Source organism: Paracoccidioides lutzii (genome assembly GCF_000150705.2).
Source record: "Paracoccidioides lutzii Pb01 unplaced genomic scaffold supercont2.33, whole genome shotgun sequence".
NCBI lineage: Eukaryota > Fungi > Ascomycota > Eurotiomycetes > Onygenales > Ajellomycetaceae > Paracoccidioides > Paracoccidioides lutzii.
Genome location: NW_015440979.1, coordinates 228563 through 241654, shown reverse-complemented (window position 1 = coordinate 241654; position 13092 = coordinate 228563). Strand labels below are relative to the sequence as shown.

At 32.9% G+C, this 13092-nt stretch overlaps 2 protein-coding genes across 2 annotated transcripts; both read left to right on the top strand.

Moving 5' to 3' along the window:
- Positions 1-5934: 5934 nt before the first annotated feature.
- Positions 5935-6450, top strand: PAAG_08415 (4'-phosphopantetheinyl transferase superfamily protein; the record flags this gene model as incomplete). The annotated part of the gene is made up of 1 exon (XM_002789667.1): positions 5935-6450. The coding sequence occupies one exon, from the start codon at positions 5935-5937 to the stop codon at positions 6448-6450; it is 516 nt and encodes a 171-aa protein (XP_002789713.1).
- Positions 6451-7906: 1456 nt separating this feature from the next.
- On the top strand, positions 7907-9046 carry PAAG_08414 (histidinol-phosphatase; the record flags this gene model as incomplete). The annotated part of the gene is made up of 3 exons (XM_002789666.2): positions 7907-8065; positions 8173-8709; positions 8804-9046. 3 exons carry the CDS (start codon positions 7907-7909, stop codon positions 9044-9046), a joined length of 939 nt encoding a protein of 312 aa, XP_002789712.1.
- Positions 9047-13092: the final 4046 nt, after the last annotated feature.

Genomic DNA, 13092 nt, shown 5'->3' with positions numbered 1-13092 from the left:
ATTTCAAACTTATTGTTGTAGACTTAATAAGTAACCTCTTTTACAATAGTTAAATACTGTGAGAATACTTAGAATAAATGAACTGAGTATTAAAAACAAGTATAAAAAGCTCTATAACTAAAATCATAAGAGAGTAGATATATAGGTATAGTGAGAACTACAGAGAGAAGAGAATAACTATGAATAAAATATATATATATAATTGAATAGTAGCTAATTACTGAATCTCTTGAAGAAACTTTAATAATTTAGAGTATTTATATATATAAATAAATAGCAATAGATTTTATCTCTAATCTTTTATAAAATAAGAATTTTTTATTATATGCTGATTTTATTTTTCAGAAAGTATTAATTATGAAAAACTGATTTTTAAAAAGTATTGATTTATACTAATTCTAAGTATTGAATCTTGAGATAATACTAATTCTAGAAGATGCTGATTTTAAAGTGCTTTGATAAATAGTATAAAGATAAGTATTTTAATAAATAGTGTGATAAGCAGTGTGATAAACAGTGTGATATAAGTAGTATGAGAGCAAAGAGCTAGTATAAAGAGTTTTGATATTATACTGCTAATTATATAAACTTTAATTGATTTATTAAACATTATTCATAGTTATATTAAATCAAAATTATCTGTAATTTAAACATTCTTATTAATATCAATTGATCAGTCCTTTGGTAGTTCATTATATCATGAGAATTAATGATACTTGCATTTGAATATAATTATAAAAGATGGAGCTCAGTTTATAATATTGACTGCTTTAATCATAGTTATAAATTTAGTATTTTTTGACTATATGAGAGATGACTTGTTATCTTTCTTAGCTCTAGTAATCACTTTAACTGTTAAGATAATTCTCATTATAAAGTCAATTTTATCAAAGTGGTAATTATTCTTTAGTACAATTTTATACTTTTTATTATATGATTTATTAAAATAAATCATTTATATAGAATTTTTAAATCTTTTTATTAATTTTACTAATAGTTATATTTGAATAAGAACTTTATCTTTAGTTCAGAATACTATTGTATAAATTTATTGACTCAATATTCTTCTACAATAATAGAAGCATTGAATTCACACTCTTTAGATAGTAGATTAATTATTTCTCATACAATTATAATTCAAAGAGACTATTTTCTCTCATTCATAAAGATTATTCATTGAACTAGAGATTTTTCTTTCATAGAGATTAGTTTTTAATTTTTTAATTAAATATTTACATGTGTACTTTGACTATATAGTTTATAGATCAGAGAGAAATATAAAATATTATATAACTTAAAATCAGCTTTAATAATTATAATATACTGAGTTTTATAAATTCTAATATAATTAATGATATAATACTTATTTTCATTCAATGCTTATTATATTATAATTACTATAATAAATTATTTTCAATAATATTTCAATAAAATTAAATTTTAAGATGATATATTATATGATAAAAATATATATAGAAAACTATATATAAAAATAAATAATTAATTTTATAGATATTTATTTGATTTAATAACTCACTCAGAATATAAAATCTTGAGTGAAGACAGATTCAATGAGTAAGCAGTTATTGAACAGTAGAGATTGCAATATCATTAAATTTCTCTAAGAGTAAATTTATGAGTATATTGATAGAGCTTTAATAATATAATTTAACCACTTTTCATAAAATCAAAGATCTACTTTTCTAATTATAAAGGTAATTTTTGAAGAATTTAATATTTTTCCTCTTCAATTATAATTGAAGTTATATAATAGCTTGTTCTTTTTTTTTTTTTTTGCTTTTGAATCTTTCTTATATCTCTAAGCTTTTTTTTTAATCTGTTATTAAGTAGTTTTTATAGTTCTATTCTTCTTCTTTTACCTTTTTCTTTCTAATAAGTAATCTTCTACTTTATTTACTGCTTTATAATATTTTTCTTCTTCTATTTCTTAAAAATAGTATATTGTAACTTGATATTCTTTTTACAAGTCTGTTAATTTTTTTTGATAATCTTTAAAGCAGTTATTTTCTTGCAAATACTTTAAACCTTTACTAATGAGAAGAATTATATTAGTGAAAATTTGATGAATTTAGTAATTTCATTACTCTATCACGTTTGCAACATCTTCTTTATTGATTAAAAGCTTGCTAAAATTATTTATTTTCTACTATTGAAATTTTTTTGTTAAAAGTAAGTTTCTCCTCTGTGTAGATAACTTAGTTGAGATCATTAAAAATTTGATATTGATATTATTTTACTTGTTTTATCAACATTTATATATTGGTAATAGAAGTAAATATTTTTGATTAATAGTATTCTTTTAGAGGTGTAGTAGAGTGTACTTGTAGCTTTTTAAAAATTTAGATTAGATTAAACAGATGTAAGTCAGCAGTAGTAAATATAGTATCAATATTTCAAGATATGATTATCTCTTTTCATACAGCATGAAATAACTATTAAAAAAACCTTTTGATAATATATATTAATTCTATTTCTATTCTTATATATTCATTAAAATAATTTAAAAATAATTTTGCTAAAAGTTTAAAAATTTTAATATTTAAAAATTATAATTGATGTATAGAATAAGAAGAAAAAACTACAAATAAAATTTAATTTCAATTTACATAATTGATGAATATCATATTTATATAAGATAAATGATCATTCAATATAAGAAATCTATATCTGCACCTAGTCTTCTTTTTATAAGAGGTTTAAAAATTTTTTTTAATTAAATTAACTTATATTCATCACTGCTTTATTGGTTTTCTAAAGTAATAAAATAAGTCTGATTTTTTTTATTATTAAAATCTTCAAGTCAGCTATCTTATATATTTATTAATTTTTTTTAATATATGAGAATAGGTAAAAGAGCGGTTTCATTTATATAAATTACTATAAGTAAAATTATAAATTCTTAACTATTATCTTGACTGACACTTATCATATATTTTGACTTGAGTGAATTAATTAATATAATATATTTAAAAGTGTGAACAAGTTTTAATAAAAATCGTTTCTTATCAAAGTTATAGATATTTAAAAATTTAATATTATATTTTATAATTTTTTTCTACAGCTATAAAAATTAAATATTAATAAATAATTATTAAATTTAATAATAGAATAAAAAAATAATATAAATATTACAAGTTTAAAATAGTGCTTAAAGTGTTTAAAATTATCTGTAATCATATATTTTTAATTAATATTTTATAGATAAATAGACTTAATCTCATTCTTATAATACTAATAGATCTGAAACACTTAGTTAACTTTAATAAATAATTTTAGAATCTCAGTAATAAGATTATAAAGAATTTAAAGTATATAAGAAAAACTATAATTAATAAGTTAATTAATATGAAAAAAAAGTCTTTTTTCTTTAGAACTTGAAAAGTTTTTGCAGTGAATAGAAATTACTTTTTTTTTAATATATAAAAGCTATTATAATGCTATGAAAATATATATTAATTATTTTTATATTTTTAAATAATTGCAATATAATTAAAAATTAATTATAGGTTTAAATTATTAATTACTGCTTGTATAACTGCTTTATAATATATATTAAAAAGGTTTAAAGATAAAAAAATGAAGAATAATTTAAATAATTATTGAGTAAAAATGAATATTGAGTAATTAATTATATTAATAAATAATAAAAGTTTGACTTTTTGATTAAAAATCTCTTTAATAAAAGTAGTTAACATTCTAAATTTTTTAATAGAGCATAAATAATTTAAATAAAAATAATTTAATAGATAATATAATTCAGTAGATAATTGATTATATTAGTTAATATAATTTCACACTGAGTAGATTATTATACTAAGTAGATTATCAAAATCAGTATATTTTAACTGACTAAGTTTTAATTCAAATATTTTTATATCACAATACTCAATTAAATTAAGTTAAATTATATGTAGATGAGAATATTTTAATTTTGTATATTTAAAAGTATTATAATTCTTGTAGTATGATGAAGCTCATATATATAATATAAACTCAGAAGATAATGACTTACAGAGTTGAATAACTCTCTGTTCAATACATGTAGCAGAGAAAATAATAAGATTTTAAACTTTATTTATAGTTAAATTCTCTATATATTGAATTTGATATTTAAATTTATTTTATTTTTATTTTATTATTTTATTTACATTAAATATATTTTGATATTACTTTTTTATAAGAGTGATACTGATCATATAATATTTATAAGTTTTGATAATTTAATTAAAATTTTTTATTAAGTATTAAAACTACTAATTTTTCTTCATAAGACTTTTAATCTTATTTATCTGCTTCTGCAATTATTATAAATTATTAGATATTTAAAGCACTCAGAATGATATATTAGATCTACTAAATAATGATGTAGAAATGCAGAGTTAAATATTTAGTAGCTGAATAATATAGTTAGACTAAAATGACAGTATTTTAGTAGTTTTAACATCACTTTGAATAGTTAAAGCTTTGAAGACTTCTGTATTTACTGTAGAATAGACATATAAGAAGTCAAGCTTTTTAATAATATTGATTTTAATATGCATTCACTGTTAAATTAAGCTTTTATATACTTAATTTAAAATTATAAAAATATTTTTATCTAGTGACTGTAAAAAATATAATAAATAAGATAATATATAAAGTGTAATAAATTTTATTATTATTATAAAATTAATTAAATTCTGAGATAAGATGATTACTATATCTGCTTATAATAAGAAGAATATAAAAATTAATTTGATATAACTTTACTTATGAAATAAATATTTATATAAGTTATTTAAAACATACTTCATCTATAGATTACTTATTAAAACTGATATCAAGTCTTTAATCTGTAGAAAAATCTTTAAATAATCTCTTCAGCAGATTCTAATCTTTAAAAACAATATATGATGATAAAGTTTATTTTAATATATTAATTAATTCAATCATAATATCTTATTTTTGATTTTCAGACTATAGCAGCTTAGCTCAGTCATAGCACTCAGTATTAATAATAATTTTAGTAGTTGCACAGAGTCTCATTACAAAGTCAGTCTTATCAAAGTTGTATATATCTTCTAATAAAACTTTATACTTAATAATTATATTTCTCAAAATTTTAAATCAACTTTGAATAATCTTTTTATCTTTATATTTAATCTGATTATAATTATAGTATCTAGAATAGCAGCTTTGAGACTCTGTACAGTGTTTAATCAGTCTTGAAATTCAGTTTTTACTGATTTGAGAGAGAGGAAATAGTAATGAAATATCATAAAATAAGAAGATAATTAGTTATATTTTTAACAAATATAAGTCTGAAAGAAAATTCTCATTTAGTCAAATTCAGCATTTATTGAACTAGCCCACCCTTTTCAGCAGAAGATAATATATGTGAATTTGCATATAAATTCACATATATAGATCAGTTATAGAGTTGATAAATAAGAATTAAATATGACACATTAAATAGTCTTGTAATTTCATGAATTGAGAATATTTCTTGCTTTTTAATAGCATTTATTGCAAGTTCAAGCCTTCCCTCTTGCTCTAGAGAATTTGATGTCATTTTATTGTGAATTAGTGGAACAATTGCACGTTGAAATGGATGAGTAGTTAAATTGAAAGATATTTTGAATTGGTGGTCTGCTTAGTGTAGTGGCCCATTCCATGTGGAATTACAATAACTAACACTGATGACTAATCGTCCCTTTTCGCCAAGCATCTGGAGCTCCAATTTGTTGCTTGTCTTAAACAATGAAGAATCCATTTGACAAGCTCACAACTTAAGTTACAACTATTGGCAAGTTCCTATCTGGTGATATATGTCTCGGCTTTCAATTGGGAAATACGTCGGATATCCCTATAAATTGGACATTCCAATTGACCATCTTCACATATTATTTTCTATTCGGCCTATGTGCATAATCAATGAAACGTATTCCGTTCCCATTGCCTCTCAATATTGGTACAGACATCGTCCATTTATCACGTATCTACCGTTTAATCCACCGTAAACCTGCCAGCAGTGGCACCTATATCACCACCACCACCTATCTCCACAGGTTCATTCGTCGCATCCTTTGCGAACAAGAGCTCAATGACTTCTACGCGAAATTTTTCCCATCGCACCAATCCATCTCAAATGCTGTAGCTGCTGTACCAGAGAGTGCGCTAGCTGCTGTTAACATCACGGAAATGGCCAGATGGCTTGCTGGTAGATTCGCTGCCAAAGAGGCTGCAAGAAAGGCGGCCCCAGGCGGTGCAACGTCCATAAGCTGGAAGGACGTCATGGTTCAGGTTGAGACTGGGAAGGGAGGCGGGAGTGGGAAGCCAGAAATTGTATATTTGAAAGACGGAGGTGCACTGGGAGAGGTTGGCAAACTTTCCATCTCACATGACGGGGAATATGTTATCGCAACAGTTCTCGCGGCGTCGCTTTGTTGAAAATCTTATGGGAGCAAGTCTTATTCCCGTGAATATTGAAATAAAACTCCTCGTGCGGATGACATACATGAGCAATGTGTCGGTTTCAAAGGTTTCTTGGGGATACGCTTCCAATACTTATTGAGGTATCTCGATTTTACTCCTCCCAGCCTTGAAAGCTGTCACCGTTCCCCCCGTTGCTATTGGAGCCGGTGAATGGGAAATGCACGAGGAAGGAATTTTTCAATTAAGACCCCTGGAGAATTACAAGGCCGAAGCGCATTATCTGCGGTTCATCCTCACTTCACAGGCACGTTTTAGGCAAAGTTCTCTCCGCTGCTATCATAACGGGTGAATTAGCGCAACCTACACCTGGTGCCACTGCTTGTGTGGTGGCAGAGGGTGATCTCAAAGTACACGGCTGTGACGAGAAGGGTGGTTAAACCGCAAAAGAGAACTTTTTTCGAGGACAACCCTAGCGATATATAACTTTCCTTCTGAGTTCCAAAATTCCGTCTTTCCGCAGGATGATCATTTCCAGAAGGGATGGTATGCAAAAAATGAAATTGTTTCCCAATGCGTGTATATCTGTATACTTGGGCAGGTTGCGCAGAAGATGTTGGCTGTACTAGAGACTTGAGATTTGAAAGGGCTAACTTCGAAAGCCTACAGCTTCCTCTCTATATACTAGAAACCTTTGAAGACTGTATGAGATAGCTTGATGATCTAGCTTTACCAAGATGTTATTGTATAGTTATATATTGCATTTGTAAATGACGACTGAGATACATCAAACTCTCACATTGTAATTAGCTCTTGAACCGGGCAGGAAACATAACATCACGTGATATTGGCTTCGGTGTCTGTCAAGTTCTGGTTGATTGGCTCTCTGCTGTGCCCCACCATCATTATGGATAACTCCTGGCAATGGAAGAATGGAGGAATACAAACCGGCGAAAAAAGGATATCCATTTCATAGCCCCAAAAATAATCATTCTGTCATTAGAACTTGTGCAAAAGTCACTAGATTGGCCTCCTCATTTTGACACTGATGCTGATACTAATTTTCATTGACCTCCCATCACAAAGACAATCGGCCCGCAACCTCCAAGCAAGGGTAAATCTTGGTAAGCACACTTGCTCAACCCTGGAATGTTTCATGCTGAGATGGGATATTTGACACAAAACCGAATACTTTGGCTGCTCTAAAGAGACCTTGGTGGATATTCATATTTCGTTTTCCCTGATGCAGGAGGTTGAAATAAGATACTCCCTCCCCAGGGCTTCCAGCGTTGCCTTATGCAAATCCTAAGAGTTTTCACGCACATATACCTGCATGGGAATACCTCGTGACTGACTGTTGGATAGATTCCGAAGTGCTCTTTCAAAGTTCCACATTGTGTCCAAAGTTTTCGGGCCGCTGTTCAAAAGACATGTTTAGACCAACTAATAAGGGATTTTTTTGAGTAAACCGAGTATGCCATTTACACATCACAGCCACTCTGGCCAGTTCTGCGAAGGCCATGCCAGAAACTCCCTTGAGGAGGTTATTCAAACTGCTTTAGCAAAGAAAATGCGCGTAATCGCGTTAAGCGAGCACATGCCGCGAGAGCAACAGGACTTTTATCCAGAAGAAGTGAGCTTTCCCAATGACAAATTGATATTTCAAATGCCTGCGTCCAACGATTAGTAAAGGCTTGGTCAGCGCAAAGGGCTCCTTGGGGGTACTAACGAGTAGCATAGATTGAAGCAAATGGAACCGAGGCGGGTCTAATCGCAAATGAAGCAGCATATTTCAAAGAAGCTCAACGTCTCCGGGAAAAGTATGTCTCCAAGATAAATATCCTAATTGGATTCGAGAGTGACTGGATTCGTCCATCGTCGCTGAAGTGGATTCGAGAGTCGTTAGCCCGGTTTCCATTCGACTTCTTCGTAGGATCTGTTCACCATGTCCACACCGTCCCCATTGATTTTGATACCCAATTTTATCACAAGGCAAGGGAGATTGCTGGGGGCACGGATGAGAAGCTATTCGGCGACTATTTTGATGCTCAATTGGCTATGCTCAGAGCAATTAAACCCCCAGTCGTTGGCCATTTCGATCTTATCCGATTGAAGAGTGATGACCCTGAACGAAGCTTTAAACAATGGCCAGGGATCTGGAAAAAGATCCTGAGAAATTTAGATTATGTGGCAGAGTACGGAGGACTTCTTGAACTCAATTCAGCAAGTCTGAGGAAGGGGATGAGCGAGCCGTATCCCAAGGCTGAGATCTGCCAGGTAGATTTCAAACCATACCCCCTTCCCTCCCCCCGCCCCCAGGCCTTGACCTTGCGAAACAAATTATTACCTATCCTAACAATAGGCGATGCAGGAATTTCTTGCTAGAAATGGCCGCTTTTGTCTATCAGATGACAGCCACGGCGTTGACCAGGTTGCACTCAACTACCATCGTGTGCTCGACTTCATCGAAGAAGTTGGCATAACTACCCTGTATAGCTTGGAGTATTGCAGCGATGGGCTGCCGCCATCAAGCAGTTTCGACCCAAGATTCCCCCGCACGCGTCTAAACTCGGTCGATCTTGCAAATCTCAAGCAGCTGGAATTCTGGTCATAAAGAAAGTCTGAACCGAAACATCAAAGACATCAAACCGTTTTATTGTTTCCCTGCATGACAGGAGCCTGGTACAGCGTATGATGAGACATAGCATATACAACCATAGGAGGAAACTTTTTTTCTAGCGTCTTTTATCATATCCACTTCTTGATACTTCCAGGAAAACGGTGTGATCCGTGGTCCTGTGTTGCGGTTATATACTGGTGTCGTTCGTGTTTAGAATCAAATGCTTTTTTTATAAGGTTTGACGCTTAAACAATCAAGAGAGATGATCTAGGCCCTTAATTCGCTGCACAAAAATAAATATGAACTTCCAGAACGCGGGACGGCAAAATACCCTTGGAACCTAATAGTTAGTTCCGGCTTGAATTCTTGTGCCAATAAGATCGCTCCAAAATAATAAATCAGCCCTGTCGTCACTTTCCATTTGAAGCAGCGAGTCACGCGAAAAATGTGGGAGGGGGTGGCGTAGTTATAGAAAGAAAACAAATCATCTAAGATTTGACGCACAGCACCAAAAAGAGATCAAACATGCCTTCCAAAGTCATTTATTTGACTCGGGATGATATGTAACTAACGGTTTGCCAATAACTTCCGCAGTCACATCCATGGACTAAAAATAATTACAATGGTTTGCGGCAATTATTAGTCCAGCACCACATTCAATGAATCTCCTACCCTCCAGATTTGAGTGACAGTTAATACTCAATGCAGCACAGGAAGAGAGACCATATTGTGTGGCTGAATAAGCTGCAGTTACAGCGTGGTTTTCGATCGGTAAGCGGCGCTGCGTCACGATGAAGCCGTGGGTTGTTCAAAGAAGAATGTTGTTATGCGTACGTAACGTTTCCAGCATTGCTTTTTTATTCATTCTCTTTGTTGTTAGAGAACTTTCTGTTTCCAAAAGTTGAATACCACTCTCCCAAAAACTATGTGCTACTGTTCCATCCGGGGTAGTTTCAAGGTTTGGTAACGGTGTTCTCTCTCCTTCATACTTTGTGAATTATGTTGATGTCGCACGGCAACGTGCGACTTGTGGTTAGTTATATTGCTATATAAGAGGAGGGAAGCAAACGAAGGAAAGCGTCGTATCACATGCATGACAAATTTCTATTGCTTATTCTTTTCCTGGGGGGAATGTTCCATTCCTTGTACTCCAATAACTCGTACCAACTTTTGAGTAATATTTTTGCCCAACTTTTATAGAGTCGGGAATGATACGACCCAGTTGAGAAACTAGTTTAAATTGATCAAGAGAAAATGCGAGTTCCCAATCAGTAGGATAACTACGTATATTAGAGAATATCGACAAGATATATATTCTGAAGTAACTAAATACATCGTGGTTGTAACATGAGATAGTGATGTTGATATCAACCGCCCTGGTCTAATGATTGCCTTGCTACCTTGGAGAGTCCCAGCCCTACTAGCAGTGTTGAAAAGCCACCCAAACATTAGCTGCCTCTACTCCAATTATAAATCACTTCTAGACCAGAATTGGTGCTGCTTAGTTGCATAACTCGCGCATGCCCTCTTACTGTTGTCTAATTGCCTACAACAAACCCGAAGGGTAACTAACCGGCTAGTTGTCCTCCATGTAGGTTCATAATAACGAGTCAATTGAGAAACTCCCGAGCTCATGATTGATGCATTTCTCACCAGAAAAGTGGCAAGTCTGGGCTATCATTAGTATAGGATCAGGGTTTGGGCCGTGTGGATGAGTGTGTGGGAGGGAAGACATTGTGGAGACGTTGTAAACATAGTTTTGATAGCTTGCAGGGGGGCGAGGAATCTTGTCGTTCAACGGGTTGCTGAGATATCGGCAACTTCGGCGGGGAATTTGGGGTTATGTTCCCCCTCATACCAGAACAATGAAGGCATTAATTCGGTGTATTTTCTTTTTCTTTTTTCTTCTTTTTTCTTTCTTTTTAAGCTTTTCTTTTGTTTCCCAATTATCCTTATTTTAACTATGAAACTTTTCTGGGATTCTTTTAAGAAAAAAGAAATAGCATATTAATATGTACAAATCCCAACAGACAAGCCGGTTGACATACACGGGGCAACACGAGAGTAGCAGAAGTTACGGGATAGTTATTAATGGATCAGTCTGAGCTTGACACATCCTTTATCCTTCAGGCCTTGCTGTTTCGAATCTCTCATGGGTTCCGGTCCATGATTGATCGACGAGACGAAGAGGGTTTCTGAACGGACCGGGGAGTCATGGATCTAGATTCGAACGGAATGAGCGATTGCCTCGAAGGATCTGCGTGGTTATCCACAATGAGGGGTACCTTTTCTTAGTTTGGTTCCACCATACGAATCATTTGAATTCAACATGTCGTTATTGTTGTCTCACGCCGGGGTTCTATATCAACAATGAGGTGGAAAGACAGGTTGTCTCTTGGTTAGGTAGTTAACTGCAACGCTTCGGGGAAGATAATGTTTCTTCCCACGTTAACTCGTTGCAGGTATTTGCGCGTTCTGCCTCAATCTAGAAGATATGTATCCTCCAGGGTGGATCGCCTTGGATCGACAGGGAAGAAACAGCTACAAGATACCGGCCTTCAAAAACGTTTTGAACCTTGATCGGCATTCTCTGAACTCCTTCCGGCCGTGCTCGATAATCAGAATGTGAAGAAGGAATGCAGTTTCGGAAGTGGGAATAACAATAAAAGATGGGCGTTCCCTCTCAGTATAACGAGAAAACTGTATTAAGATATAATTGAACTAGAAAGCCCATCTTCCTTCCCCATCGCCTAGAAAAGCAAATCATTCTGGCCCCAAGCAACGCCATGTAGATTAGATAGTTAATAAACAGAGCTGCCACGGAATAGCAAAATAGATATTGAAAGATCTTACAAGTGGCAGATGATTTCCATTGTCACCCAAAACAATGACTTCCCAGGGAGCATACCAAGAAACCCGTGGGGCCTCCCAAAGGGAACCCCCTCTTTGTGTCTAGGCATTCAAAACTTATTGCTGTACACTGTAGTACTATGTATGTCCCTGTACAGGACAATGTTGCAGGGTCTGGGCCTGAGGATGGAGCAGCCAGCTTTGCTCGTTTAACCATTAGACCAGAAACCAGCAAATAAAACCCATAAACAAAACTTCAAGCAGAACACGGTATCCCATGCATAATCACGAAGGCAGGGCCGAAGTCAACTCCGTTATGTATCTTCAGAAATGGTATTTTGGGCGGCTATTGCGATATTTTGTCAGGTCTTTTTGGAGCCTTGGCTAAAAAATCCAAACTAAAGCTCATATGCAATGCTGACTGGTACCTTGGCAGTTGCATCGGGAATTAAAGAATGGGCATAATAATAAATGATTGATCAGAATCAGGAGTTTACTGCAGAAGAAAATTAATTGTGGTTCAATCACCCTCCTTAAGGACGAATAGACGCTGGAGGTAAAGTTGTTGATGATGAGTTGTTCATACACACAAAACGCTAGGAATCTTGAATCTGAAGGTTGGTATTGGTATGATGAATAGTCAGAACGTAGCAGGCATAGGATTGTAGTATTCATAATGACTAACTAATCAATATCTGACTAAAAAAATGACTATCAACTCTAGAAGAAGAAGAAAAAACACTGAGAAAAGAATGAAATATATATACATGCATGCAGGGTGTACGTGAGCTTAGTCATAAGAAAGGCATACAGCCGCAGCAGTCAGGGATCTGAAATGTATGAGTGATATGATGCTTGTGACACACCCCCCAGCTGAGCACTGTCAGACATGAAGCTGAAGAGATTACCTAAATAGGCCATGGATAGGAGATGTGGATGCCTGTTGGAGGCATAAAACAAGAAAATGAGCAAGCAAAAATAACTAAACAACTAGGGCCAAAACAGGTCTTCTAATGAGTAATAAGATCAGTAACATTCATCAAGTCAAGTTGATGCATGAATGAGGTGTGTTTTTGCAGCTTCAATGACTTTGTGTCAAGGCTTCAATCTTGGCAGGTGAAACAGATGTTCGATTCCCAGCTAGGTAAGCTATCTAGACGAAATACTAAGATGGTTCCTAAGAGATGGGT